The 26,095-nt window shown below is 37.2% G+C and overlaps 2 protein-coding genes and 1 non-coding gene across 3 annotated transcripts; 2 read left to right on the top strand and 1 right to left on the bottom strand.

Moving 5' to 3' along the window:
* Window positions 1-1,793: 1,793 nt before the first annotated feature.
* Window positions 1,794-4,521, bottom strand: LOC149005661 (cytochrome P450 87A3-like). Its single transcript, XM_089135500.1, has 9 exons — window positions 4,322-4,521; window positions 3,882-4,206; window positions 3,606-3,755; window positions 2,813-3,076; window positions 2,632-2,721; window positions 2,468-2,546; window positions 2,282-2,388; window positions 2,056-2,180; window positions 1,794-1,967 (listed from the first exon to the last, which is right to left on the bottom strand). The coding sequence occupies exons 1-9, from the start codon at window positions 4,519-4,521 to the stop codon at window positions 1,874-1,876; spliced, it is 1,434 nt and encodes a 477-aa protein (XP_088991626.1). The 3' UTR covers window positions 1,794-1,873.
* Window positions 4,522-12,285: 7,764 nt separating this feature from the next.
* On the top strand, window positions 12,286-25,535 carry LOC149005659 (protein HOTHEAD-like). Its single transcript, XM_089169678.1, has 6 exons — window positions 12,286-12,619; window positions 22,883-22,940; window positions 23,098-24,108; window positions 24,207-24,432; window positions 24,579-24,592; window positions 24,950-25,535. Exons 3-6 carry the CDS (start codon window positions 23,787-23,789, stop codon window positions 25,183-25,185), a joined length of 798 nt encoding a protein of 265 aa, XP_089025804.1. The 5' UTR covers window positions 12,286-12,619; window positions 22,883-22,940; window positions 23,098-23,786; the 3' UTR covers window positions 25,186-25,535.
* On the top strand, window positions 21,058-21,129 carry TRNAG-UCC (transfer RNA glycine (anticodon UCC)). The gene has a single exon. It is a non-coding gene; the product is annotated as a tRNA-Gly (tRNA).
* Window positions 25,536-26,095: the final 560 nt, after the last annotated feature.

The raw sequence follows: 26,095 nt of genomic DNA, 5'->3' as shown, positions 1-26,095 counted from the left end.
ACACACCTTTGAATTATAAAATAAATCAAAGGTTCCCCTCTAGTAGGACCCTCCTAATGTATAGTGAAAATTAATGAGGAAAGTATAGATTCCGTCTCTATTCATAGGGAAGAAAAAAATCATAAAGAGACTAAACTTGTCCAGAAAATCATGCTCTTCATCAGCATGGTTCAAATTATTTTGTCAATAACCCCATGAATAGGTTCACATATTCAAGAAATAAAGAAAAAATAATCTTGATAGGGGCATAATAGTCCAAAAAGTTTTGATTTGGAGCCTTAAAAAAAATAAGTGAACATAAAAAACAGTATGAGACAACGACATGTTTTTGCTAAATTGGCCTCACACTAGCACTAGTGGGACTTAGTCTCACAACAAGTGACACATACTTTTGGTTTGATCTCTGGGCACAAACAAAAACAGCCCATATGTTAGGTAAACAAAATTTCCTGCCTTGACAGAAGCATGCTACGGTGCGAGAAGTACACAACAACTACTAGCAAAGAAGCAGGGATCTAAATAATTAGAACAATACTAACCCACTAACTTGTCTTTTTTCTTAGCTAATTCTTTCATTTAATCCATCTCCTACACAAGACTCATGGTAATCTCTATTATCGACAACAAAGGAATTTTCTGCAAAACAAGCAGAAATTACGTTGTCAAATACAAATAACTATGACTCGTTGCCAACATCTTCCCTTTGGTGGAAGTTTCATTAGAAACTACTAATACATCCAAAAGTTAAAAAAATAAATTTGCGTCTCTTAAATGCAGGATTGCCAATAAAGCTGACTCTTTCCAAATGGACATAAACAAATCCAATATGTGAATTATGCAACAACAAGGAAGAATCAATATGACCTATTTTCATCTTGTGCGAGTAGACAAAAAAATTTTGGGCAGCAGGAGCTTTGAGACTAAGATCGGAATTCATTAGAAGCACTCTCTTCTAAACTTATGCATTTCCTTTCTAACCAAATACTCATTTTGAAAAACATACTTAAAATCTAGTTCTTCTATAATTTCAGAATTACCTATTAGTTTATTTGGCTAGCAAAGAATGCAAAAATATATAACAACAAAAATCCAAATCCTTCTTACATAATTGGTAATGTAAATCAATGGATTAGCTAGGGATTTAAAAATTGCTGCCAAAGATCCTGAAAGGACAAATAATGAAACAACATCCCAAAATACTTGTCTTAAATATTTTTATTCAAACAATAACTTTGAAAACTCAATAATGTTAATGTGTGTAGGTATATCTGATGAATTAAATGGAGATAGATGGAGCGTATGACTGTTGTGTGATGGAATAATCAAAGTGTGCAAAAAGGATGGGTCACATTAGGACAACTGTTGAAGCATCTACTAGAAATCATTGAGGTAGTGATACAAAGAGCACAGAAAATGATGTCCAACTAAAGCATATTTGGTGTGATTATTTAGTAGGAGAAATCATTACCACATGCAAACAAACCACTCAATTATTTTCCCCATTTTGGCGACGATGATACTAATCATATCCAAATTAGAAGTATGTAATTTAAAACAGGATGTAGCTAAAACTTGGCTTCTTAGTTTGTCAGATGACCACATAAGGCTATACTACAATGAGACCATGTCTCATACTGGATGTAGCCACAAAGTTTGATCTCTATCAAACTTATCTTTATCATAAAAAATAAAAAAGACAAGTTATGTATTTAACTATTTATTTATTCATTATCAATAATAAACAAGAGACAATTTATTTACTTCATGGTTTAGATTAGCTAGCTGGTTGGATCACATATTTATGTTTGTAATACAAATAGAAGTTCCAGTAGTACTTCGCAGTGCCGACCTTGTCTCTTGGAATAAGTTGCCTTCATTTATGTTTTTCAAAGAATTGAACTTGAAAACCTTTCGGAAACTTTATGCCAGGATTTCTCAATATGTCTCCTCCTTTGGTTACCTTCCACCTGAAAAAATTACAACTTCTATACATGAGTGACTATTAGTGCTACAGCAAGCGTATTTGGTAAGCTGTACAAACCAAAACCTATATACCTGTATTTCGTGACCAAGTGATGTAAAAAGATAGTCATTTCTAGCTTTGCAAAGTCTGATCCAACACAAAGTCTCACTCCACCTCCAAAACCCATGAAATTCTTCCCATGACTTAATTCCATGGCCTTGTGTTTTCAATCAGAAACAGATGACAGTAAACTAAATATTTGTAGGAGAGTGAACATCAAAACTACATATTTTCTCAGAAGTTGTGCTGAAATGTTACCTTCCATCGCCATGGATTGAATGTCAAAGGATCAGCAAACATAGCAGGGTCCAAATGAGCCGCTGAAAGATAAAGCATAACAGCCCACCCTTTTGGAATTGTATATCCTGTGGAATTTGATCATGAGATCTTAGGTCGTATTAACACAAACTGAGAGAAATTAGTTCTCTAAATTTTTGAACATACCCTTTATATGGACATCTGCCACTGATTTTCTCATAATTAAGGGAACTGGATTTCCCAGCCTCAATGATTCATTGATAACCTGCATGTATTAATATAATTGATGGATAAACAGCAGGAGTAACTTTTGCACTAGCTGAACTGGTTGAGATTATTCTGCAACTCACCATGGACGTAAACTTCATTGATTTATATTCTTCCCATGTGATTCCAGAATCCATATTTTCACGTTTTTGCAGAATCTTCTCATGCTCCTTCTGATATATTAAAAAACAGTACCTGATCAGTATTAGTTAGATCACAAAACAAAGTAAAGAACCAAAAATCTTCAAATGTTTCGTTACGTACAGTTAGTTCTTCTACCACTGATGGGTGGTCTGTGAGAAATTTCATCATTAACGTTATGGATAAAGAAGTTGTTTCGTAAGAAGTAAAGATGAGCCCGAACAATATATCTACAGTGATATCCTCATTAAGGACTGAACCATCTTTCTCCATTTCCCCAATCATAAGATCCAAGAAATCACTATGGTCATTCATGGAAGCAGGTGATGCTGATTTGCGCCTCTGACGTAACATGTTCTTTATCAACGTTATAGCCTTCTTTCGCCCCTATACTTATACATAATACACTAAGAATTTGTGAGGATTAATTATGAGATAAATATGAAACTAAGAAATTGTTTATGTCCTCTTATACTTTCTAATTATTCTTATTCTCTGTCAAAAAGCTTCATTTGTGATTCTCGATGAACTATTGACCCTCTCCTCCTCTTGTGATATTTTAAAGAAATTTTTTTTGAGAGGGGAGTAAACTGTAAGAGTACATAAAGGTTAAATAAAGGAGCTGGAGGAGTTTGGCTTCTCCACCCATTAAGATAAAGATTTGTGCTTCCCTTCACATTTATCCATCATATATTAGTAGGAGACCCACTGAGAATCTACTTTTAATTTTCCTTATCAATTCAAAGATGCACCCACTTCTAAATATATAGTAAAAAGTCACCAAAGAGCATACTAACTCTAGTTACTCTACCCTATCTGCTAGAGGACTCCAACTTGTCAAAATTATAAACATTTCCCTTGTGAAAACATGTGACTTAATCTCAGGTATTAATTATGAGAGTGTAAAAAGCAGCACCTGTAAGCATTTATAATAAGAAGTTCCAGGTATTTTCAGAGGAAAGGAGATAAGACCACGCATGAAATCTGCAAAGTTCTCCCTGAGCTTCATGGAGCACTTTGCTTCATCATAACTGATCAGCTTCTTGGCTGCCAGGTTGAATAACATCTGTAGAAAACCCAGGAATAATTTAAGTTGTTTGCAGCTTGACGAGCTTATATTTTTATGATATATAAATGACCTCCATGCATCATTCAAATAAATTTCCATTTATCCATTTCTGAATAAATTTACCGTGCTAGCTTCTTCTTTCAAATCGATAGGTTTCTGGGTAGACCACAACTGTAGCTGTGTCATTGTTGCCTGATCCATTTCAGAGAGTAGCTTCTCCTTCAGGCTTTGAGGACCAGTCAAATTCAGTATCAGGTTCCTGAGGTACTTGTGAATGTAACCCTGAAAATCCATCAAACTTTGTTTCCCAAAGATCTTCTTGAAGGTATCCAAGTACCATATCACAAACAACTTTCCTTCTTGCTGGATTACGAAATTATTGAATTCCTGATCAGTTGATACTACAACAGGTCGACCAACTAGACTTGTACGAAATAATGGCCCGTACCTGCAGATGATATATGGCCATGAGACAACACAAAAGCAATATATTTTATACATACTTGGATGAACACAGTGACTAAAAGAAAAGAAAAAAACGTAAATTAAGTGGTTGTTGCTACCTTTCCATTCTCTGTTTGACGAAAGGAGAAAGATCATTTGATTTGGAGGAAGAAAAGAACTGAAGGGTCTCACCAAGGAGTGGAATCCCCATGGAACCAGGTGGTAGTTTACCATTACATTTCGGGTTCCTCCAACTGTGAACCCAATGTGTTATGCAAATGGCAAGAATAGCTATGGCGAATAAGAAATAGGACCACATCTGAGCAAGGTTCTGGTAATGGAACAAGAACGAATATGGATGATCAGAGAACAATATTGGAGATGAAGTTCAAGTGGCTATGAGAGAAATGCTGTTACTGGGAACCACTTTTATAGACTCTCACTATCGTGTGGCAGAGACATTAAGAATTAAAATGGTCGCATTCGGTGGTAGTACGAAAAAAGATAAAATTATGGTTCAGTAATCATATAATCTTACGGTACATATATATACGTTCAACATCCACTACCATCACCAAGATATGAATTGAAAGCAAACAGCTCATTTGCCAAAAAAGAGTTAAAACAAAAAGCTCGGCTGGCTAGGTTACTGAGTTTTTATTGATTAATGTGCAGTAACGTATGGGTGGTGAAGTGATAGAACATGTCTAAAGCTGCTGTACTTTGTGTAAAGCATAAGAAGAGAGAGAGAAAGAAAACAGAGATGATGTGGTTCGGACCGTTCGGTTGAGGTGTTCAATCAATGTCCACAATAAGAGAAGTTGTTGAAGCTTTTCTTATTCTGATGATGATAAGCAAGTTCTTATAAGATACATGAGAGAGTTCCTGAGAAAAAGAAAAAGCTCTTGACTTAAGTTCGACTTCAGTGACCAAATCCAAATGCAGCACTGAACTCCCACTGATTTTATTATTAATTTGCATGAATTACTTATCTTTTATTCTAGGCAAGCTTAAGAGTTCATTACAAAGCGAGTGATCTCTTAAGTTATGGGTGATATTCTCATTCTTATCCTTTAGAGGGAAGCCATTGACCAATCAAATGCAATAACAGCAACACAAAAGCAAAAACTTCAAAATACATCCCCATTGCATGAAAGTATTGAAATACTTGATGAAGATTAGCCACCAAGTCTACAGAAGCAGGGACTCCAACAGCAAGTAATTAAACATCTATACTTGCATGATCATGGAAATATTAGAAAACTAACCACCGATGAGATTATGTTTGGGGCAGTTTAGGAACAAGATGGTTGATGTGACATAGAGGTGATAAAGGTTATTGAAAATGGAGAGCTTATTTATGATCATCACAATATCAGGTCTTGTACTCTTGTGGGTTATGGTCATTGGCTATTAATATATCGATCTCTAGTACTATGTCAAAAAGAAACAAGATTTTCACTATTCTCTGTCTCTGATCTTCAAATACAAGGAAGAAACTTTGCGAGATAACTGGTCGATTAATTCTTTCATTATTATACGAAATTTATATCTCAGGCAGGGTGTAGGATATCTATGTTTGACAAATTCTCCCCCTGCTACCTCAAACAAATTTTTTTGAAATTATTACATTTCTTTTCCGAAAAGATATTCCCACTAACCTTCTTTTCATGTATGAAATATTAATATTTCGACTAGATAATGGGTTGAAAATTCATTGTGCTTTTTGTAAAATATCGGATTTGACCCCTCCCAATATTACATCCGGACTCTGCCCTACCTTTATTCTTGTTCAAGAATTGAACATGGAAACCATTTGGAAACTTCAAATCAGGGTTTCTTGCTATTCTCCAGTTTTAAAAGGTGACCATATTCACTAACATGCATCATGTATTTATAAACATTTTAGATATTATGACGTGGATAGCCATGCTTTCACTGTTGTCAACCATTGATCGGATTGAGTTACACAAGGAGTAGAACACATGAAAAGCTAACTCATCCATTCATTGTTCTTAACATTAAACTTACTACTTCGTAATTAACCTGAATGGCAATGCTAAACTTCAAATTCAACCATCTCTTATTAGCCATTCTCTTTCTTCAAGAAGATAAGAGTACTGGAGGAGTGGTTTCATAAGGTGGGGAAAAAAAGAAAAAAAAAATTATACTGTTGCAGCTAACAACTCCAATTTATTCACTGATCAGTTGATCACTTCCCTTGTCCATCCTCCTGCTCATGGACCTGTTCGTCAAAGATTAAAGAAACAATAGTCAAGATTACAAAAGGGTAAGAGACAAGAGAGAGAGAGAGAGAGAGAGAGAGAGAGAGAGAGAGAGAGAGAGAGAGAGAGAACTAACAATTGATGGCAGGCAGGTAGCACTCAGAAGTGGGAGCCCTAAGATGGTACGAGGAAGGAAAGTCATAGCGTTGGACAGCTAAAGGAAGGTTTTCCTCAGTAAAGGAGGAAGCAACAGAACCAGGACCATCAGCAGACCTAGTAGGTTGTTTGGATTGCCTAGAGGATTCGGTAGTCACCTTCGGAGTCATGGATGGTCCAGACTCAGGAAGGGCAGAAGAAGCCTCAGCTTTTTCTTCTGCTTTTTTCTGTTGACTAACTTCTGCGAAGTCACGCCAGAGAGCAGTTAGGGTTTTCTTGTCGCTATCCGACTACTCAGAGGGGACGGAGGCAAGGGCCTCATCACCAGTATCGCCCTTACCGGCGCTAAGTACAGGAGAAATTTCAGAAGAAATCCTACCGCCCTCCATTACTAAAAAGTCTAATTGTGGTTTCTAGCAAGAGAAAAGAAACTTGGAGACGAAAGTAAACTTTGCAAAGGAGTCAGTAAACTTACTAAATCACTGAGGCAAAAGGCTCGAGAGCGAGAAGATCGTGAGGGCGTGAAGAAGACGACGAGGTTTCAAAATTCCAGACAAAGATAATGAAACCTACGAAGAGAACGAACCGCTTTTAAGCACCAGCACGAGTGTTCGAGGACGTGTACAATCAAGATGAATTCAACATCAACAATCGAGATTCGAAGACGGTTCGAAAGTTTGAACTCAAAAATCAAAAACAGGCATTTAGAAACCGTCGTTTTGATTTCATGAGCAACGATAGTTTCGGCTGCCAAGGACGCGTGGCGTCACCCTCACAAAAAGTGAGAACACTCACAATGCTCGAGGAAAATGCGACACAGCCGCATTAAATGTGATATGACATTTAATGGGTTGAGGATTATGCAAAACTATTGTTCGACGGAAAACCCAGTTAAAAACCAAGCCCTCGGGATCGACCAAATGCTTGGCCTGGGGGGCTCGTGATATGGAGAAAATATAACCGAACCTGGTTCAATCTTGGTTCGACCCTCGACTCCGGTCGGGACGAAAGGAATCGACTCGCTTCCGAGCGAGCCGGGTCCAGGAGATAACTTGCTGAGGAAGAAAACTAACTCAGTCACAAGCACGCCCTAATCCGATACGATCGGAATAGGCTAATCAACCTAAAGACAGCTAGCAGTATTTGGCGGCTGTCACTTATCGCTATGATATGGATAACTACCATATAACGATCGTATTATCAAAGGAGTCATCTACTAGTCCAACCTAGTAAAGATCTATCACTCAACGGATCTATCTGTTAAGATCCAACGACTATCCTAAGAAGGCTCAAATACATCCAACGAAGGAGATTCGAAGGTACACTCTATATAAGACATCACCTACCCACAAGGTGGAAGAAAAGAAGACACACATAGATACATACAATCTGAACCGTATTCTCGTTATTCATTCCTTAGCTCTGTGACCCAAGAGAGCCGTTTGTGATTAAGTTCATCAACTGACTTAGCCTTTAGAGGTGGACTCCCGATCCCAGCGGTCGGGCCACATCTGACGTTCGTTTTTGTAGGTCATTCTCAAGAGATATAAGGGCTGAGCAGATTTTGGACGCATCAGAGGGATTAATGAGCTGGAGAGTAAATGGGGGATTGGTTCCTCAGTTGTACTTTAGGAAGTAGGTGTGAGAAGTGTGTGAATATAATGGGTCTCAGCCAAGGGAGCAAGAAGACAGTAGTTTAAACCCATTGATCTCAGATGGTATTCAATTATGGTTTCTTGTACCTGCACATAAAAGTTAAGGCTTGTCCTGCATCATCATATGAAGCCCCTCAGGTAGATTTAGCTTAGTGGCATGGTATGCCCCTTATGGGGCAGTAAGTAGTGAGCCATATTGAAGGCAAACAGATCCATTCAACAGAATTTGAATAACTAAAATAAGTTCAGATCAACTTTCAGATCAGTTTTGGATGTTAAAGAATTAATTCAAACCAAAAAACTACATTACCAGCAGCAACAGAGATATTAGTAATTTAACTTAAGAAAAGACAGTGCAAGCTCAAAACAAGATGAGTTCATTTTTCAGTTGGGTCTCTTGGGACTAAATGTAGCCTTTGCAGTAGTAATCTCTACCGGAAACAAGCAGTGTTGTTCATCACAAACCATAGCGTTAGACTGTGTAGGGAATGCACATACAGTATAAATTGATGCAGCAAAAAAAACCAACAAACAGGGGAGGGGATTCAGCAACACCCGTTTCAAGAGAAGTGGAATGGCTTTAGGGGTGTTAAGAACTGGAACTGCCAAACAGAATGGCTTAAGAGCTGCAAAACAGAATGGCATTGAGGGAAAGCCAGGCACCTGAAGGAAGAGGGGTAGATCTCTGTACTAAGCTAGCTAGTAGCAGATCAAACTCGACTCTAGCAAACTCCAAAATGGTAAAAGTAAGCCATGATATATACATATAGTTGTTGTTCCTTGGGTGGAGATTGCAGTGTGAGACAGCAGAGCATCTCTTCCATCCAAAATCTCAAAAAATTGCATAGAGTAAGGGAATAGGGAACCTCACTCACATCATCTGTGCTTGGCAGTTGACACCAAAAATAGTTCCCTTTAGTTTAACTCAGTGTAAAAGAGACCAGCTATCTCTTTTTATTTTTATTTTATTTTTATCTTTTTTAAATCAAAATTTGGCCTTGTCAGGAGCCAACATTCCATATGTTTTCTTTCACCTAGCTAAATATTCATTTAAAATGTTTGTGTTACTTTCACAGGAATGTGCCATGTCAGATGATTACACCCATTCCTGCGTTATTAGTCCTTGTTATAGAGGTTCCACTTGTGAATCCTTGATCAAGTTTTTTTATATTTGATAAATCTCTTGTTCTTGCCAGTAGGATTTAATTTCATCATTGTACTTTAATCCTCCATAGATTAGGAAAAACAAGTGAATTTCTGAACATGTGAATCAAATCCTGTTCCAGACAGACCACCACCAGTTAAGGACTCTACTCCCACATTCAGTGTTGTTTGTGCTTGACAAGTGGATAAGTGGAGGCTAGAACAGATACCTTATTAGATGGTGTTGATGAATGAAAGTTTTAGAGAAAAAAGGAAGGGGAAGATAAGGAACTATTAAATTTTTTGTTTCATTATGACCACAGAAGCTTCCATTTGGATCAACAAGATGATGAAGATACCAAGTTGTGACATATGCCTTTTGTCTGGCAGTTGAAAAAGCTAGTTTTACATTTTCTATTTTTTGGGGGGTTAAGGAGCTGGGCAGGGCAGGGCAGGGCAGGGAAGAAAGGGGGAGTTGCTATATACAGATGCAATTAGACACTGGGAAAAGCATACCACACAGATTTCACTTTTCTTAGGTACATACAGAATAGCACTAGGATTTTTATATCCTCCCCTTGTGGGAAGATTTCATGTCACTGACAGTCTACTCTAAATCAATTGAAACTGTTCTATCTCAGGTAAATCACACAATAGAATGCATAATTGATACTATTCAAATTATCTAAACAGAGCTAAGAAATGACATCCTTAAATAATTGAAGAACACTTCAGCGCCTAGCAGATCTATATTTCTATTAATTCTGGTAGCCAATGGAAATGTGCATGGTATAAAACATTCAAAACAAAAGCAGCTATCTGGGTGAATTTGATCAATTTTGAGCACAACCAGCTTCATCAGGACTGCTCTGGATTTGAAGGAACTCCACATGTCATACTGAACTGATAACTCTTCCAAATTATTCGACCTATGAAGTGGAGACAGGCACATCTTCTTGTGCTCCCCATTCAGTCCAACAACATTTAGAAGTGTTTATTGGTTTTTTTTTTTTTTTTTTGATAGATCTCCATTGTAATATTCTTTCATTCAGAGTGAAAGATCTTCTTCTTTGCCCATGGACATGGCCCATCACATTGGTGTGTGAACCTTGTTAAATCTGTATTGTCTCGTTTTGTTTCTATTTTTCTTCATGGTTTTTTGGTGTGTGTTCCAATGCCTTTATTTATACTGGTGTTGCATAAAAGACAAGATTTCTACTTGTAATAGGAATCGAACATACAACCAAATCTTAACACAACTACTGGCAAAACACGATTCCAATTAGGACATTTTGAATAAGAAACAACCACTAATGAAGAACCAAACCTTTTCAAGCATACCAAATTTTAATTCAAAACATTGTCTCCTAACTGGTATTGCAATTGAGACATTTAGATTTTGGACAAATGATTGGTATGGTAGCTACAGCGGTTCAGAGAGACAATCATCTCATATTTCAATAATATAAGATATAGTTGCAAATGAGAAACCAAACCTTTTCAAGTGACCAGCTGAGATGTGGCCGAAATTTTGTCTGAACAAGAATACAAGAAGTTAAAATAGACAGAAATTAAAAGCAGACAAGAGAAACAGAAAATGCTAAGTTGAATGAAATAGGAATCATTATATTCAATGAAATAAAGAAGCTATGAATGAGGCGTAAAATATACCACATGATTCGAGTTGTAACATGTGACCTCCAAAGGTTCCCTACTGATCCAACTGCAGAAAGATTGTGTCAACATCCTGGATGACTCAACTCAAGGGCTGAAGCAGCCAAACTTGCATAAGGGAACTGCTAGCTTAACTTTTCCCAAACAAAGAAATAATTTATGATGTCAAAAAAAGGATCTTACTTTTGAAGATCAATCTGATATACCATCCACATCAAAGAAGAGGGCACCGGGAATGTGTGCAACCTGTAGAGAAGATAAAGAGAATATAAAATTAAAGAACAAGATAGCAGCACCACTTCCACAAGTTGTACGAATTGCAGCTGGAAATGGTAACCTGGAATACAAAGAGCAAAGACAGAGAGTGATATGGAAGAGCTTCTTCTGAGTACTGAAGTGACACAATTAACAAAAACTACAAATAAAAGGCATTAAACACAATCTATAAAACAGTACAAATGCAATGGCAAAGGGCATTCATAGAACCAAGGAAAGTTCAAACAAAACATCAGCTGCACCTGGTACTCTTGTATTGGATTCCTCTGCTCATCTGGCATGTACCAGGAAGCATTCAAAACCTAAATAGTAAGAAGCTGATAGGTTTACATAGATCCATCCACATACAAATAAAATCATAATATTACTTCCCAAGTAGTCCAACAAAACAAACTATATGACCATAAACATGTAAACCAAATTATGCGGCAAAGTGTTCAATCATATTCTTCTCCAAAGTGCCTCCCCTAATTGGTCATAACCTCTCTTAAGATCATCTTTTTATCATATACATGAAAACTTGAACTCCTATCAAGAGGATCCATGCAACAAACCAACAAACTTAGCCTTCAATTTTGTTTTCCACGTTTGAGATGTCCATTTAGTGTTTTTGAACATAAGATCCTTCTTGGGTATCACCACAGCAGGTCCATAACTGGTGTAGGATGTATCCCTTATCATTTTAAGAAAATTACATGTTTCAAGATCCTTCTAACTTCTAATTAACTTCTTCTAATTAACTTCGTCTATCTGAACCACTCCACCATCCACTTATGCAAGTAAAAGAGAAGACTATTGAATTTCTGTTCTCATGCTAGTCCCCAAACAGTTATGCACTATGTACTGTCTTTCCCTTTCAATGAAAACCCACCAGCTTGTAATGTATTAGTTGATTTATCTTTAAAAAAAAAAAAAAAAAAAGGCAGTGCTGCGGATGGCTACTCAGGTTGTTCAACGATCATTTCAAACAAGCTCCGAAAATCACTGGAAGAGAAATGGAAAACCTGAGCACCTGTCAGTGAGCATAAAGTCACAAAAAGTATCACAAATGTTTTAAATAGAATTGTACAATAGTATCCACAGAAATGTCAATTAAACAAAAGAGTATAGTATCGCCAATTAACCACCTTCACATCAGGCTCCTGAAGTTTAGTATGAAGCCAATCAACAGAAACAACAGGATCTTTGGTGCACAGATTCTGTTACAAAAACTATGGCTTTTCAGGCTTCAACAGAGGTTCGTGAATTGGTGAAGCAGCGCCCTTGTCTCTCACTCATCAGAGCTCAGGTAATTTGCAGGTCTTCTCTTAAGAATTCTTGTATCATATTGCTTATGAAATTTCTCATCTTTTGTTTCTTTATAATTTTGTTCATCTATTGAAATTTGGATTATCATAAAGCCGGGTAACTATCACCTAATTGTGAAGAATTTTGCTCGGCCAATTCCCCTTTCTTTTCTTCCATCTCCTTTATTATTCTTCTCTTTCTCAACTTTTTTTTTTCCCGAGTCCCACTTTTTCTTTTCTGTAGTTGCTTGGATTGGACGACACTGTAGCAATTCCTTGATCAGAATTATCCTTTACTATTGATTCTAGGATTCTGTTTATTTTCTTGAAACAATGACAACCCTAGATTCCAGGCTCTTGATATCGCTGCTCTTCCGCTGTGAATGGTCTGGAACTTGCTCATTCTGTTTAAGGCCTTAGCTAGGATTACTAAGCCAAAGAGATTTCTTGCCTTCTGAAGCCACAAACGAGATTTGCAGTCGAGATCTTCTTTTTTGTTGACGGGTTTAAGGGTAGCAATGATCGTCCTTGCTTTTGCTTTGTCTCTGTTGATACAAATACTGGATTGTGGAATCGTTCATGGCGTTCCACTTCCATAGTTTTTGTTGTGTTGGAGGCAATGTCTATTATCCTTCCCATCTCCCTAGGCCACAGTAAAATGGAACATTATACAGAAAACAGAACGCGTTTTCTTTCACTGGGCCATCTTTTCTTATTCAATATTTGGCTTAGGCTAGGTTGAACGTTGAGAAGTGACTCTTACCTATGAAGAATTACTTTTAAACTCCAAGAAATGGCCCAAATTCCGGAAGAAAATTAACCATCCCAAAATACCAGCCAAAACAATGAGGGTGATTTTCAAGCATGGCCACCAACAATGGAAGAATTTGATAGCATATAAGTAATCATCCAGAACTCATAGAAAAAGACCCTAAAGAAATCGAGTGAGGGAAAGCTTGGGTTCTGTTTTAAACCCAAAACTGGGCAGTTCGTTTCTTCTTTTAAGAAAGAGTGGTTTTCTTCAGCTATTAGTCTTCCATTTTATTCTCATGAAGTCTCTCCCCTCAACCCTCTTCCTCCCCTCAGAGGTAATCATACTTGCTAAAAGAATATAAGTCAATAAAATCAGGTTAAACTAATAACACCTGTTCACTGTGGCTCAAAGAAACTCAATCCAAAAGGATATCAAGACCATGTAAACGATGAACCAACCACATACAACTAAACAGCAAATTCAAACTCAATTGCCACAGAAGGCAGGCAGGTGATATAAAAAGAAATCAACCCCTTACCCTCTTATTTAAAACTAAAAATGATTAAAAGAACTAAACAAATTCGAGAATCCAACCTGCTCGTACTATGACTAACGAATATCAAAACCATTAAACAGAAGCAGATTATATGAAGCCTACAAACAAGACTTCGAAACAGAATAGCAGAAAGATTGATAACCAGAGTATCTAACTTACATTGACGAAGGAACTGTAAATTGAACATTTTTTATCGAGCTCATATTGATAAGTTTGCATATACGGAAAATCTAACTGAGACCCTTGGTGAACGTCACAACCGATGATCTTAACCTTTATTATTAAACTATATGGTACAGAACGCCCCCTACTGACACTTGAAAAATTAGCTTTCAAGGTCTGGTCGCTTTGGTGAATCACTTGAGACTGATTCCTCCTTATCCTTAGGATAGGTCTTTCAGAGCCTACTTTCCTGATCGTAAACCACCCTCTCCTGCTTTTCGTTGTTCATCTCGTTCGGTACAAAATTGCTTTTCGTATCACCAGATTAGATCTAACTTTGTAAATCTTGGATTCTTCCAGATTATACAACACAACATAAGACGGTCAAACTTTCATCTATTTATATTCAAAATTGTTTTACTACCAAAAGCAAAATCACATTCTTGTTGCCATACATGATACATCTCTACAATTCTGGAAATTTATCAGGTGCATTTCTGACAAGGAAATGGATTATTCATTTCTTGTAGATGTGTGCCATGTGTCCCAACATTACATTATCATATAATTGAAATCCATTTATCTGTCACATCAATAAACTCTTTGATGTGACTGATAAATGGATTTCAACCATTTAATGTGATGTTTGGACACATGGCACACATCTACAAGAAAATTAATGATCCATTTCCTTGTAAGAAATGGACCTGATATTGGTCCCTACAATCCTTGTACTTTGAATAGTTCAACTTGAGTTACCGCTATGCAGCTTACAACTACTTTAGGAGGAAATGCCAAGAAGATTGCATTTTTGCACCTTATTTCCCTCTTGACGAACAAGAGATCTATTAGAAATATTTTGGTGGTAGAAACATTGTGAAAGTGCTTCAGGAGTTAGAATTTCATTTGAGAGAGAATTCTTCCACACTTTGATTAGTGAATGAGAGATGTATATTAATATTAATTACAACTTGTTTACAATCAAACTCTACAACTTGTTGATACTTTAATTATAACTCACTCAAACTCTTCTTGATCGGTTGGAGATAAGATCAATCGAAGATAGAGCTAGTTACGGTGGATTTGAATTTGAATTTGAATTCAAAACCTTATCCTTTACACTCCCCTGCAAGGTTATTGGTTGAGAACAGACAGTGAGCTTGGATTTTAAAATTTTGAATCTTGGAGCAGATAAGCGTTTGGTGAGAATGTCTACGATTTAGTCTCCTATAGGAACGAATCGAATTGAAAGATTTTTTGTGGCAACTTGTTCACGAACAAAATGATAGTCAATCTTGATGTGTTTGGTTCGTGCATGAAAGACCGGATTAGCAGAAAGGTAAATAGCTCCAATATTATTGCAATATAGAGTTGGTGCAGAAGTGACAACCCCAAGTTCAAGCAGTAGCTGACGTAACCATATCAACTCAGCGGTAGCATTAGCAACCCCTTTGTACTCATATTCTATAGAGGAGAGGGCCACAATGGGTTGTTTCTTGGAACTCCAAGAGATCAAGTTAGGGCCCAAGTAGACACAGTAGCCACTTATAGATCGTCGATCAATAGTTGAACCGGCTCAATCCGCATCACTAAATGCAATGAAAGAAAGATTAGTTGTTGGCTGAAATAGAATTCCATGGGATGGGGTCTCTTTAGATAACGAAGAATTTGCTTAACCGCAGCCCAATCATCAATTGTAGGGCGATGCATATATATATATTTTTGGATGAATAATTAAATGCATTAAAAGAACTGAAAGATCGCACATACATCGAGGCAAAAGAAGCTAGAGCAGACAGACCAAGCAATTACAACATAGCCTAAATAAAAGGGATAGTCAAAGACCAACAAAGCTATTTTGCGGATTTTTTCTTTTTCTTCTTTTTCATGGAGGGCGATGCATATATTAACAAACCCTATTGACAGCAAATGCTATATCAAGGTGTGTGAGAGTCAAATACTAAAGGGCACCCACTGTACTTCTATATTGGGACGGACCATCATAGAGGGGAGGTTCCTCAATGGTTGCTTTGGTGATGGAGTTGGAGTTGCTACTGATTTTACTTCATGCATATTGGTCCTTCGCAAAAGATCTGAAGAATATTTTGACTGACAAAGATGTAAACCATGAGATGAGCGAGTGACCTTGACCCCTCAAAAGTAGTTCAAGTCACTGAGATCTTTGATGGCAAATTCCTTGCCAGTGGCCATAATGACATAATTAACCTCGGAAGAACTAGATCCAGTGAGGACAATGTCGTCCACATATACAAGAAGATAGATTGTTTGATGTGCTGAAGTAAGAAAATATAGTGCCGTATCAGATGAGGACTTGTGAGAATCCCGAGTGACACTACAAGAAAACCGGTCTATGGCAGCACTTTGGGTAAGGATATAGCGGCGTTTTCATAAAACGCCGTTGTATGTTAACTTATAGCGTAGCTCTGTAACGGCGTTTTTCACAAAACGCCGTCATATGTCCCCTACAACTATGAAAAATGATTTAAAACTTCGTTATATTAAACTTTTTAACGGCGTTTTAGAGAAACGCCGTCGTATGTAGCCTTATGACGGCATTTATCAAAAACGCCGTCATAGGGCTTTGTATGAACATAGTATATGGCTTTATAACGGCGTTTCCTGGGAACGCCGTCGTATCTTTGTGCCATTAGCTCTTACGGCGTTTCATGGAAATGCCGTGGTTGCCCAAATATCTCCCGCCCGCGCCTATTTTTTACTTGTAGAAAACGAGCACTCGAATGAAAAACCACGCCTATTTTTCACTTGTAGAAGACGAGCAGTCGAATGAAAAACCACTCGCTCTCTCTCTTTCTCAATCCCTTTGTTCTCTGGAGCAGTCGAACTCGAGTTGGAGCTTTCGTAAGCCTAATTCTAACCTCGGACGGCTGCTTCTCGATTCACTCACTCCTGCAAGCATTCTGAGAGATCGAACTCGAATATCCTATTTTGTTAGAGAGATCGCTTTCATCAGAGCTTTCGGCTGCTGAATCTCAGATAAGGAGCTTTGTTCGGAGATTTCATTAGGTTTGAGACCTCCTCCTGCGTCTAGTAGATCATATTGAGTTGATTTGGAAATTTATGTTTGTTAGAAATTTAGAATCGCACACCCATATTTTCTGTTTCTGTTTTTGAAGTCATACTACTATCTCTGTTTTGTCTTCATAAGATCGTAATCACTAAGTGTGCACTATAAATCATGATAAAGATGAGATTTCATTTCTCATTGCTGTTTTTGATCTTTTGACCAAAAGTAGCTGATGATACTACTTACAGTTGCAGATATTGAAATGAAATTTAGCTATGGTGTTTATGTTTTAGGAGCTTTGGATATATTTATTTGTCTTACATCTACTCTGTTCTTCCATGGATAACTCCAATGATATATTTATTTGTCTCCATTCATTTGTTCATTTTTTATTTCTCCTACTATCGCATTTCAGTTTTGCTCAGTATGGAAACCTTGACCTAATGTCTCATAAATCTTGTTGCTCTTTTTGATATTTTCTGTTTCTGTTTTTGAAGTCATACTACATCTCTTTGGATTTTCTGTTCCTGATCTAGCCTATCTCTTGACAATGAAAATGCACGGATCGTTAGTGTGATAATCATGTTTTTAGGCTCCCTGGGATGTTTTTCTCTACTCCACAACTTAGCTTTGCTTTGCAAGTCTTCTAGGTTGAACTTTCAGCACAAAAATAAACTTAATTTGGAAGTGGTTTGTGTCTAAACTTTCACAAGTACAACAGTGCCATTTCACGATTTTCTGAATTTATGATTTTTGTGTAAGTTCCTATCAACTTCTACTATATTCCTGTATAAATCTGAACATTAGATTAAGATCAGATTTCTGTTATCTATTTTAAAAGTTCTTTTAATTCCATATGGTTCTCCCTATGGTTTAAAAGAACCTTAGACATGACTTTCACAGTCTAAGGTTCCTTTAATTCCATATGTTTTTTCTGTTGGAGCATTGCCTTTCTTTGGATATACTACTAGTAGTCTCAAATCCTGGTGCCTTATTATCATTTCCCTTGTGATGGTAATCTCTCATTTTTGTTTTTCTGTTGTTCTGTTTCACTGCTCTGGTTTTCCACTTCATTAGCTCTTATTGAGCTGAAAATTGGAATTTGATTAGGGACCTTTTGGGAATACATGTCCTCAACATAGCAGAACTAGGTGGTAGTATTGAAGTATTACAATCAGATTAGGCATACTGCCCACCCCAATCCAATATGGGATTGGGTAGGTTGGGCCGGAACAGCTAATCTAGATCAGGATCGCATCCTGATCCCTCTCTTAGTGTATAACAACAACTCGGCCATAGGCCAACTGAATGAATGAGACCGCGACATGGATCTTGTCTCACATTTAACTCATAAATACCATTAAATGATCCGCCAGGTTGTTTTTCTTGGGGGGTATGGTGGTAGGTGCACAAGGCTCCCATGTTAGCAGATTCATAAATACTGTTGGAGGTACATTCCAGATTCAAAGAAAGCAATAGAGAGCCTACCAAAGCCAGAAGCTCAGTCGACTTGATGTTCTGTGTTGATTTATCAAGGTCAAGGCTAATTTTCTGCACTTTCTTCTTCTTTGGTACAAGGTGAAATTTGTGATTTTCATCTTGAATGTCATTGTTGTCGAAAGGATCATGTTGGGTGATGAAATTCTGAATGCAAGCTTTACTGAGTGAGTTGAAGAATGGGACCTAACAAATTAAACAGATCTGTATGATTGGGTTGGTCTAGTTTACAGGTTTTGTGAATGGGACCTAATTTTTTTTTCTTTTCAATTTAGTCAGTTTCTTTTTCTCTTGTTAACCTTGTACTATCTAGAGTATGCTTGAAACATGAAGAATGCTAGTTGGTAGGGATTCTTACTTTTTGAATTCTCGGAATGAAAAATTTTCCATTGAAGTGATTGCTGTTACTTTACTCTCTCATGCCAATGCAGTGTGTTTGTTCTGAAGTGATTTCTAGTTGCTATTTATCAGTTAAAAGTAGGTGCAATTGAAGACCCGACTAAATCCGCAAGAAATTTGGCAAAAATTGAGAGTTTATGCTCTCTTGTTCAAGATAAGCTTAAAAGGGTGTGGTTGGACTAGATCTTGATCCAACCGAGATATTGTGGCGAGAACTTGAGATCTCATAAGATCTCGAGCGAGTTATGAGAACTTTGAGATCTGGTCTCGCCTTTTTAGCAAAACAAGATCTCGAGCGATATCTCAAACCATGGAGAGTGAGAGAGAGTGAAAGAAAAAGGGAAATAGGGAGAGAGAAGGGAAATGGAAGTAAAAAAAAAATAATAGTAACAATAAGTTAGCGTGGGATTTACAAGGCAGTGGGGAGATGAAGGAAAGGGAGAGAAGTGAAAGGAAATCAATAATAGTAATAATAATAATAAAAACTAATTGGAACTATATGCAGGGGAGGAAGAGAGAAAGAGGAGGAGAGAGATTTAGTGGAAAAGAAATTTTTATTTACTTATTATTCTGTTTCCCTACTTTTTGTCTTCTTTATACTGCGTATTGTTATTGGTTGATTATTTCCTTGCAGCCACTTTTGGGTCAATGTTGAGTTCAAAACCAATGCATATTTTTATTTGATCATGGTGTTTGTAAACCAGTAATTCAATAGGGTTTTGTTCAGTCAGTAGAGGCAATCATAGACCCAACTGCTGTCTCTACATTACATGTTTGGTAAGCATTGCCAGACAAATAGTACCATGAGTGGGAAAAAGGTCGACTCGGTAAAGATCACCATCTCATAAGTAGGAGATCAAGAGTTCAAAGCTCCTTGTGGCCGGATCTTCTCCCTTTTATGTTTATAAGTTCTCCTTTGAAAATTAGTTGAAGTGCATATAAGTTGGCCTAAATGCCTCAATTACCAAAAAGAATGCCCAAATATTATTCATATTTGCTGTCAGGATTAGAATGATTCCTTTTGACTGAGGAACATTGCATGTGAATATTAAAGGCTTGAAAATTTCAAACTAAATTCCTAGAGTATTTAGGTTTACTTTTATAGTGTTTCATAACCACTTCAACCCCAACTCATGTGTCTAGTTTTACCACTTTACATTATTGAACTGTTTAGTCCCAATGCCTTACATAGCTTTATTTTTCTTATTGAGATTTGTCAATGAGCCATCTTTTTAATCAATCTCTGTGAAAACACATTGGACTAGGATTGCTATGAGAATAGTTTCAGATAAGAAATATATATAAAAGGATGGATTAGTTAAAAGTATCAAAAGCACTGTAGACTTGTATAAAAGAATCAGGGTACAGCTAGAATTATAGGAGAGCTGCACTGGAATTGATCACTAGCCTGTTATAGTGAAGATGTTTGAAAAGTTCAATTCATTGCTGTCAAGGTGGCACCTAGGTATCCGGGTTCCTTTGTTCTCAGATGTTATTTGTAGGAAGAAGTCTGAGTACAAACCATTTTCCTATCCAGACTAAGGAATAAACCAAAACAGTAGAACCCTATTACAACTGTGAAACCGAACTAGAGCAGGAAACTAGGAGAAGAATGAGATGAGATGATAAGTAGTGAGGATATGCTTTAAGTACTCAACATGAGAGACTCCATCTATTGTGTTTACAACATGAAAAGTAGTGAGGATAAGCTTTTACTACTCAATACCAGCAAAAACTATAGCTAATAAACTTTTAACTGCAGCAGAGGGGAAGTAACCATCTAGATTTTTTTCTTAAAAACCAAATGCAGTTATACTAGAAAGTAACAGAGCTGACTAGTTTTAAATGGCAACCTGTCATTTCTTTTCAACAGTAATCAAAGTGAAGCTCGAATAAATATTGAGACATGGAACGCTTTTGAACTAGATGAGATTTCAATGTGTGTGAAACTAGATGTGGAAAGTTTAGATTCACTTGGTTGATTTTGTTAACCAAAGGAACTACAAAAGCTTGAACAAGCATGACAGCATTTGTAGTCCAATGGTTAGGATAATTGCCTTCCAAGCAATAGACCCGGGTTTGACTCCCGGCGAATGTGCAAAAGAAAGTCTACTCTAGTGTGTGAATATATATATTTATTTTAATGAAAGCATCACATAGATATTTCCTAGATATATGTGTATGTATATGATGCAACACTAAACGTATTGTAAGTAAAATTGGAGGCCCTGCATATATTTGCAAAAAAGACAAAACTCTTTGGGTATTAGTTGATACAATTCATTGCTTTTAGCATCTGTGTCACACCTTTTCTTGTTGTTTTAATTACTGTTATGATTATATTGATTGTACGTTAACGAATGATCCATGAGAAAATGTGCAAGCTTTTTAAATGGGAGTTATGGTTTTACATGAAATTCTGTTGCATCACTTTCCTGAGAGAATATAATACACAGGTAGCACTTCGGCTCATGTTCAAATTGTTACAACTGTGAGCCCAACTTCATCTCATGTACCCCCATGTTCCACCCAAATATGCCATTGGTTTCTCTCTTTTTTCTGGGTAATGTTGCTTTTGTGATAGTGACATGGTGACACCCCATCTAACAATCTCGCTCCTAAGATTTCTTTCTCCATGTGTGGGAAGAAGCTATTGACTTAAGAGGTTGAAATCTGAGTGACCTTTGTGGTTTGAATGGATGGTATCCACCAGTTCTATCATAAGACCATTACAACTGAAACTATTGTTAAAATCTGAATTTAGAACCTGGCAGAGCTGGAACTGATCCTCTCAACAATTCAGATTTTATATGACCAAGGACTATCAACACTAGAAGCTTTGCTGTAAATAGGAAACGGGTTTCCTAGAACATGGATGAATGAACCCTCTAATTTGGAGGCTTTGGGTTCTGAAGCACTGGAAGTTATCTAACCATTGCCTCTAGAATTTAGTCAAAGATGGATAAACTTATCAAGCTAAGTGCCACTGTCCCTGCACCAGTGGTCTAGCGGTAGAATAGTACCCTGCCAAGTAAATATAGCAGTATAAGTTGAGATTCTCTTTTCGGATTTGGGTGTTTTAAGGTAATAGAAGAGGAAATTTGATTTGGGTGTTTCAAGAGGAAAGGTTGAGGTTCACTTTTTTTATTTGGGTGCTTTAAGAGGAATGGTTGAGGTTCTCTTTTTTGATTTGGGTGTTTTAAGATAATAGAAGAGGAAATTTGATTTGGGTGTTTTAAGAGGAAAGGTTGAGGTTCTCTTTTTTATCATGTTAATATGTATCTATTTATCATGCATGTTTTCATTTGTCTGTGGTATTCAAGGCCTTGTGTGTTTTGTTATTAATAATCTTATAATCCATTATCTTTTCTTTATTTATCCAAGTACTTTTGAGTAAATATTTTCTCTTAATTGTGGTAATTTAGTATTTGAACTCTAATCTGTTCTTGGTAATACTTGTTAGCTAGTGTATCATGTGTGAGCTCTTTTGAAATAGTTAGATATTTATGTTGTTGGTCTATTAGATATTTATTCTGTTGGAAGAATTTGTTGGCTTTTCCTAGTTCTTTATGTCTACTCCATTATTTTAAATTATGAACTAATTGTTTTTGTTCCACAAAACAGTTGTGCTTTGTCATCGATGCCCTTTTTTTCTGGGTTTGGTATTCATAAATTTTGATACAATGCGGTGTTCTTTTTGTTCTGGTTGGTTTACTTGTACCGTTGGTGTCCTTTATAATGTATTAGTCTATGTTTGTGCTGGCATGTTCATGATGTATATATTGTTGGTTCGTTAGCTTCATATTGGTTGTATTACTAATTTATGGCTAGTGATTATTGTTTTTCTACAGGAACTTTTCCTTGCAATATCATTTTTAGGGAGGTTGCTTACTAAGAACAGTCAAAATGGTAAGCTGACTTGATAATTCTCACATGCATCAGTAATTTTGTTTCTGTAATTTAAGTCGCTGATTGGTATCTTTCAGAAGTTATGTTGAGTCCTGCTGCTACTTTGTTTTCTTACCTTGTACTTTGTTTTCTTACCTTGTATTTTGAACTTGTCAAGGAAGTCTACTCTTACCGATTCTCTTGGGGCTGCTGCTGGAATCATTGCTCAAGAAACTGCAGGAGATGTTCGGATGACTGATACCCGTGCGGATGAGGCAGAGCGTGGTATTACTATTAAATCAATTGGTATTTCTCTCTACAATGAGATGACAGACGAGTCTCTGAAGAGCTACAAGGGAGAATGTAATGGGAATGAGTATCTGATCAATTTGATTGATTCACCTGGGCATGTTGGCTTCTCATCTGAGGTCACAGCTGCTCTCCGTATCACTGATGGTGCACTTGTAGTGGTGGACTGTATTGAAGGTGTCTGTGTCCAAACCGAGACTGTTCTTCGACAGGCACTTGGTGAGAGGATTCATCCTGTCTTGACTGTAAACAAGATGGACAGATGTTTCCTGGAGCTCCAGGTGGATGGAGAAGAGGCTTATCAGACCTTTCAGAGGGTCATTGAGAATGCTAATGTGATTATGGCCACCTATGAGGATCCACTTCTTGGGGATGTTCAGGTTTACCCAGAGAAAGGAACAGTTGCCTTTTCTGCAGGTCTGCATGGTTGGGCTTTTACTTTGACCAATTTTGCCAAAATGTATGCATCCAAATTTGGTGTAGATGAGTCAAAGATGATGGAGAGGCTCTGGGGTTCAAAGTTAGAAGAAGAAAAGTGAAGGCTTACAACATATATCAATGGAAAGTTTCCAAACTTCTTTAGCAGCCCATGAGTCTGCTTTTCATGAACAAAGAATGTTTCATTCACTTCTCGCTCCCTTTGTTTCAAATCTTCTGCTTCTGTGGCAATCTGCAGTCAGAGATGGATTGATTGAAGCTGGTGTGTTGCCTGATAATGGCTTCACTTATGACCAAATTTATGGGACTAAGGTTGGTGGAACTATATTTGATTCCAAGGGTCATCGACATACTGCTGCTGATCTGCTCAGGTATGCCAACCCCAAAGGTCTCACAGTTCTTCTACATGCCACAGTTCATAGGATCATGTTTAGAACCAAAGGTAAGAAACTAATAAGAACCCAATTTTCCTTTATGCATGACTTCATAAACGATATCATCGATCTTATCTTAAATAGTTAGCATTACATCCCATTACAGGGAAGTTAAGACCGACAGCAAATGGAGTGGTGTTCACAGATGATGCAGGAGTGAGACACAGAGCATACTTGAAGAAGGGAGCCATGAATGAGATAATCTTATCACCAGGAGCCCTTGGCAGTCCACAACTGTTGATGCTGAGTGGGGTTGGTCCTGCCCAACACCTTAAATCCCACAACATCAAGGTGACATTGGACCAGCCCCTAGTGGGGCAAGGACACCAACGGTACAAGTAACCAAATGATAAATCAATTATACTTCTTTCATGCTTAAACATTGATCTATGTAACTCTGCTGTTACCTATTTGTTGAGTCTGATTACTTATTTGCTGTTTTCCATATGTGCCCTTTGATGAATTTGTGAACTTCCAGAAGAGAACTGATGAGTAAGTTGTTAAACTTATTTATTTTGGAACATAAACCTTTAAGTTCTTGGAATAGAATTTGTTAATTTTGTTGGCTATATGAACCTGCGAAAAGCATCTTCTTTCTAAGCTTTCAAGTTAAATACTGAACCATGGTGAATGAATCAGATGCAATGTTTCCTTTGAATACTAGTTGAAGTCCTCTTGCAATTGTGATTTTACCTTTATTTATTTATTATCTGGACTTCAATGTCTTCTTTTGAATATTGGGGATGCCCCAGTTGAGTTAAATCTATCTTACATAGATGGGAAATCATGTTTTAGGTTTCTAGTTGCTTGCAATATTAAAAAACAATGTCTTTTGCATGATTGTTCCAGTTACCTACTGGAGTTTAAAGATGATGAAGAAAATGGATCTCTACCCCAGAGGAAAGTACCCTTCCACAAGGTTGTTGAGCTGCCTGAGGGACATCGCTAGTGTCAATGTCTGCTGTGTTTGCATTGCCGCCGTTCGTGTTCTTTTCCAGCCAGATATACTTACTGTGTATCTCATGTTCCGTCGCATTATAGCAGTTCGAGTTTGTGGGCAATTACTTGTGCTATTCCTTGTCTAGAACTGTATAGGTCTTGTGATAATTTATTCTTATCAGTGGGTTTTGGTAATTTTCCCATTGATTTTTTCAGTTCTTGCCGTTGCTAGTCATTCCCCCTTTTTTTAAGGTCCAATATGGAGTAGAGAAATGTTTCTTTACATTGTGAATGATCTTGAGGTAATTTTCCCATTGAATTTATCAGTTCTTGCCATTGCCAGTCATTTCCCTTTTTCTAAGGTCCAATATAGAGTAGGGAAATGCTTCTTGACATTGTGAATGATATTGATTTAGCTCATGCGAAGATGGTTTACATGAAAACCCCATCAAGAAAATCCAAAAGAATCAATCCGATGTCATTTTCAAGCTTTTGTTCAAAACAAAATACCCCTAGTGGGGCAAGGATTGATGGAATTGAATATTCATTTGTAAAATTGAATTTGGCTTTTTGGAATGATTTTTTTTTTAATTTAAAAAACCTATCCCGGCGTTTTACAAAATGCCGGCATAATTAACGTGTCACGGCAACACTGTTAACGGCGTTTATAAGAAACATTGCAACAGAACTGTTAATGGCGTTTATAAGAAACGCCGCAACAAGAACTTTCATGGTGTTTATAAGAAACGCCGCAACAAGAACTTTCATGGTGTTTCCTAGAAATGCCGCAACAAGAACTTTCATGGCGTTTCCTAGAAACGCCGCAACAAGAACTTTTTACGACGTTTCCTAGAAACGCCGCAACAAGAACTTTTAACGGCGTTTCCTATAAATGCCACAACAAGTACTTTTGACGGCGTTAAAAGTGCCGTCGTAAGTGACCATTACCGTCACTTCTATTTAGTGTCGCTATAACAATGCGGCATTGGTTTTGCCGGCATTTTTTGCGGCGTTTTTGAAGCGTCGGGGAAGCTTTATAGCGACATTTTAAACATT

The sequence above is a fragment of the Hakea prostrata genome, chromosome 9 (assembly GCF_041222555.1).
Source record: "Hakea prostrata isolate BN-2017 chromosome 9, UWA_Hpros_2, whole genome shotgun sequence".
NCBI lineage: Eukaryota > Viridiplantae > Streptophyta > Magnoliopsida > Proteales > Proteaceae > Hakea > Hakea prostrata.
This window is presented reverse-complemented; position numbering and strand designations above follow the sequence as displayed.

Excerpts from the sequence above, each read along its gene's own strand:
- LOC149005661 (XM_089135500.1), bottom strand. The coding sequence starts at position 4,521 with ATGTGGTCCTATTTCTTATTCGCCATAGCTATTCTTGCCATTTGCATA. Across the intron at positions 4,207-4,321 it reads GTCAAACAGAGAATGGAAAG|GTACGGGCCATTATTTCGTA; the intron begins GTAGCAACAACC and ends TATCATCTGCAG. Across the intron at positions 2,547-2,631 it reads CAATGAAGTTTACGTCCATG|GTTATCAATGAATCATTGAG; the intron begins GTGAGTTGCAGA and ends TAATACATGCAG.
- LOC149005659 (XM_089169678.1), top strand. The coding sequence starts at position 23,787 with ATGGAAAGTTTCCAAACTTCTTTAGCAGCCCATGAGTCTGCTTTTCAT. Across the intron at positions 24,109-24,206 it reads GATCATGTTTAGAACCAAAG|GGAAGTTAAGACCGACAGCA; the intron begins GTAAGAAACTAA and ends ATCCCATTACAG.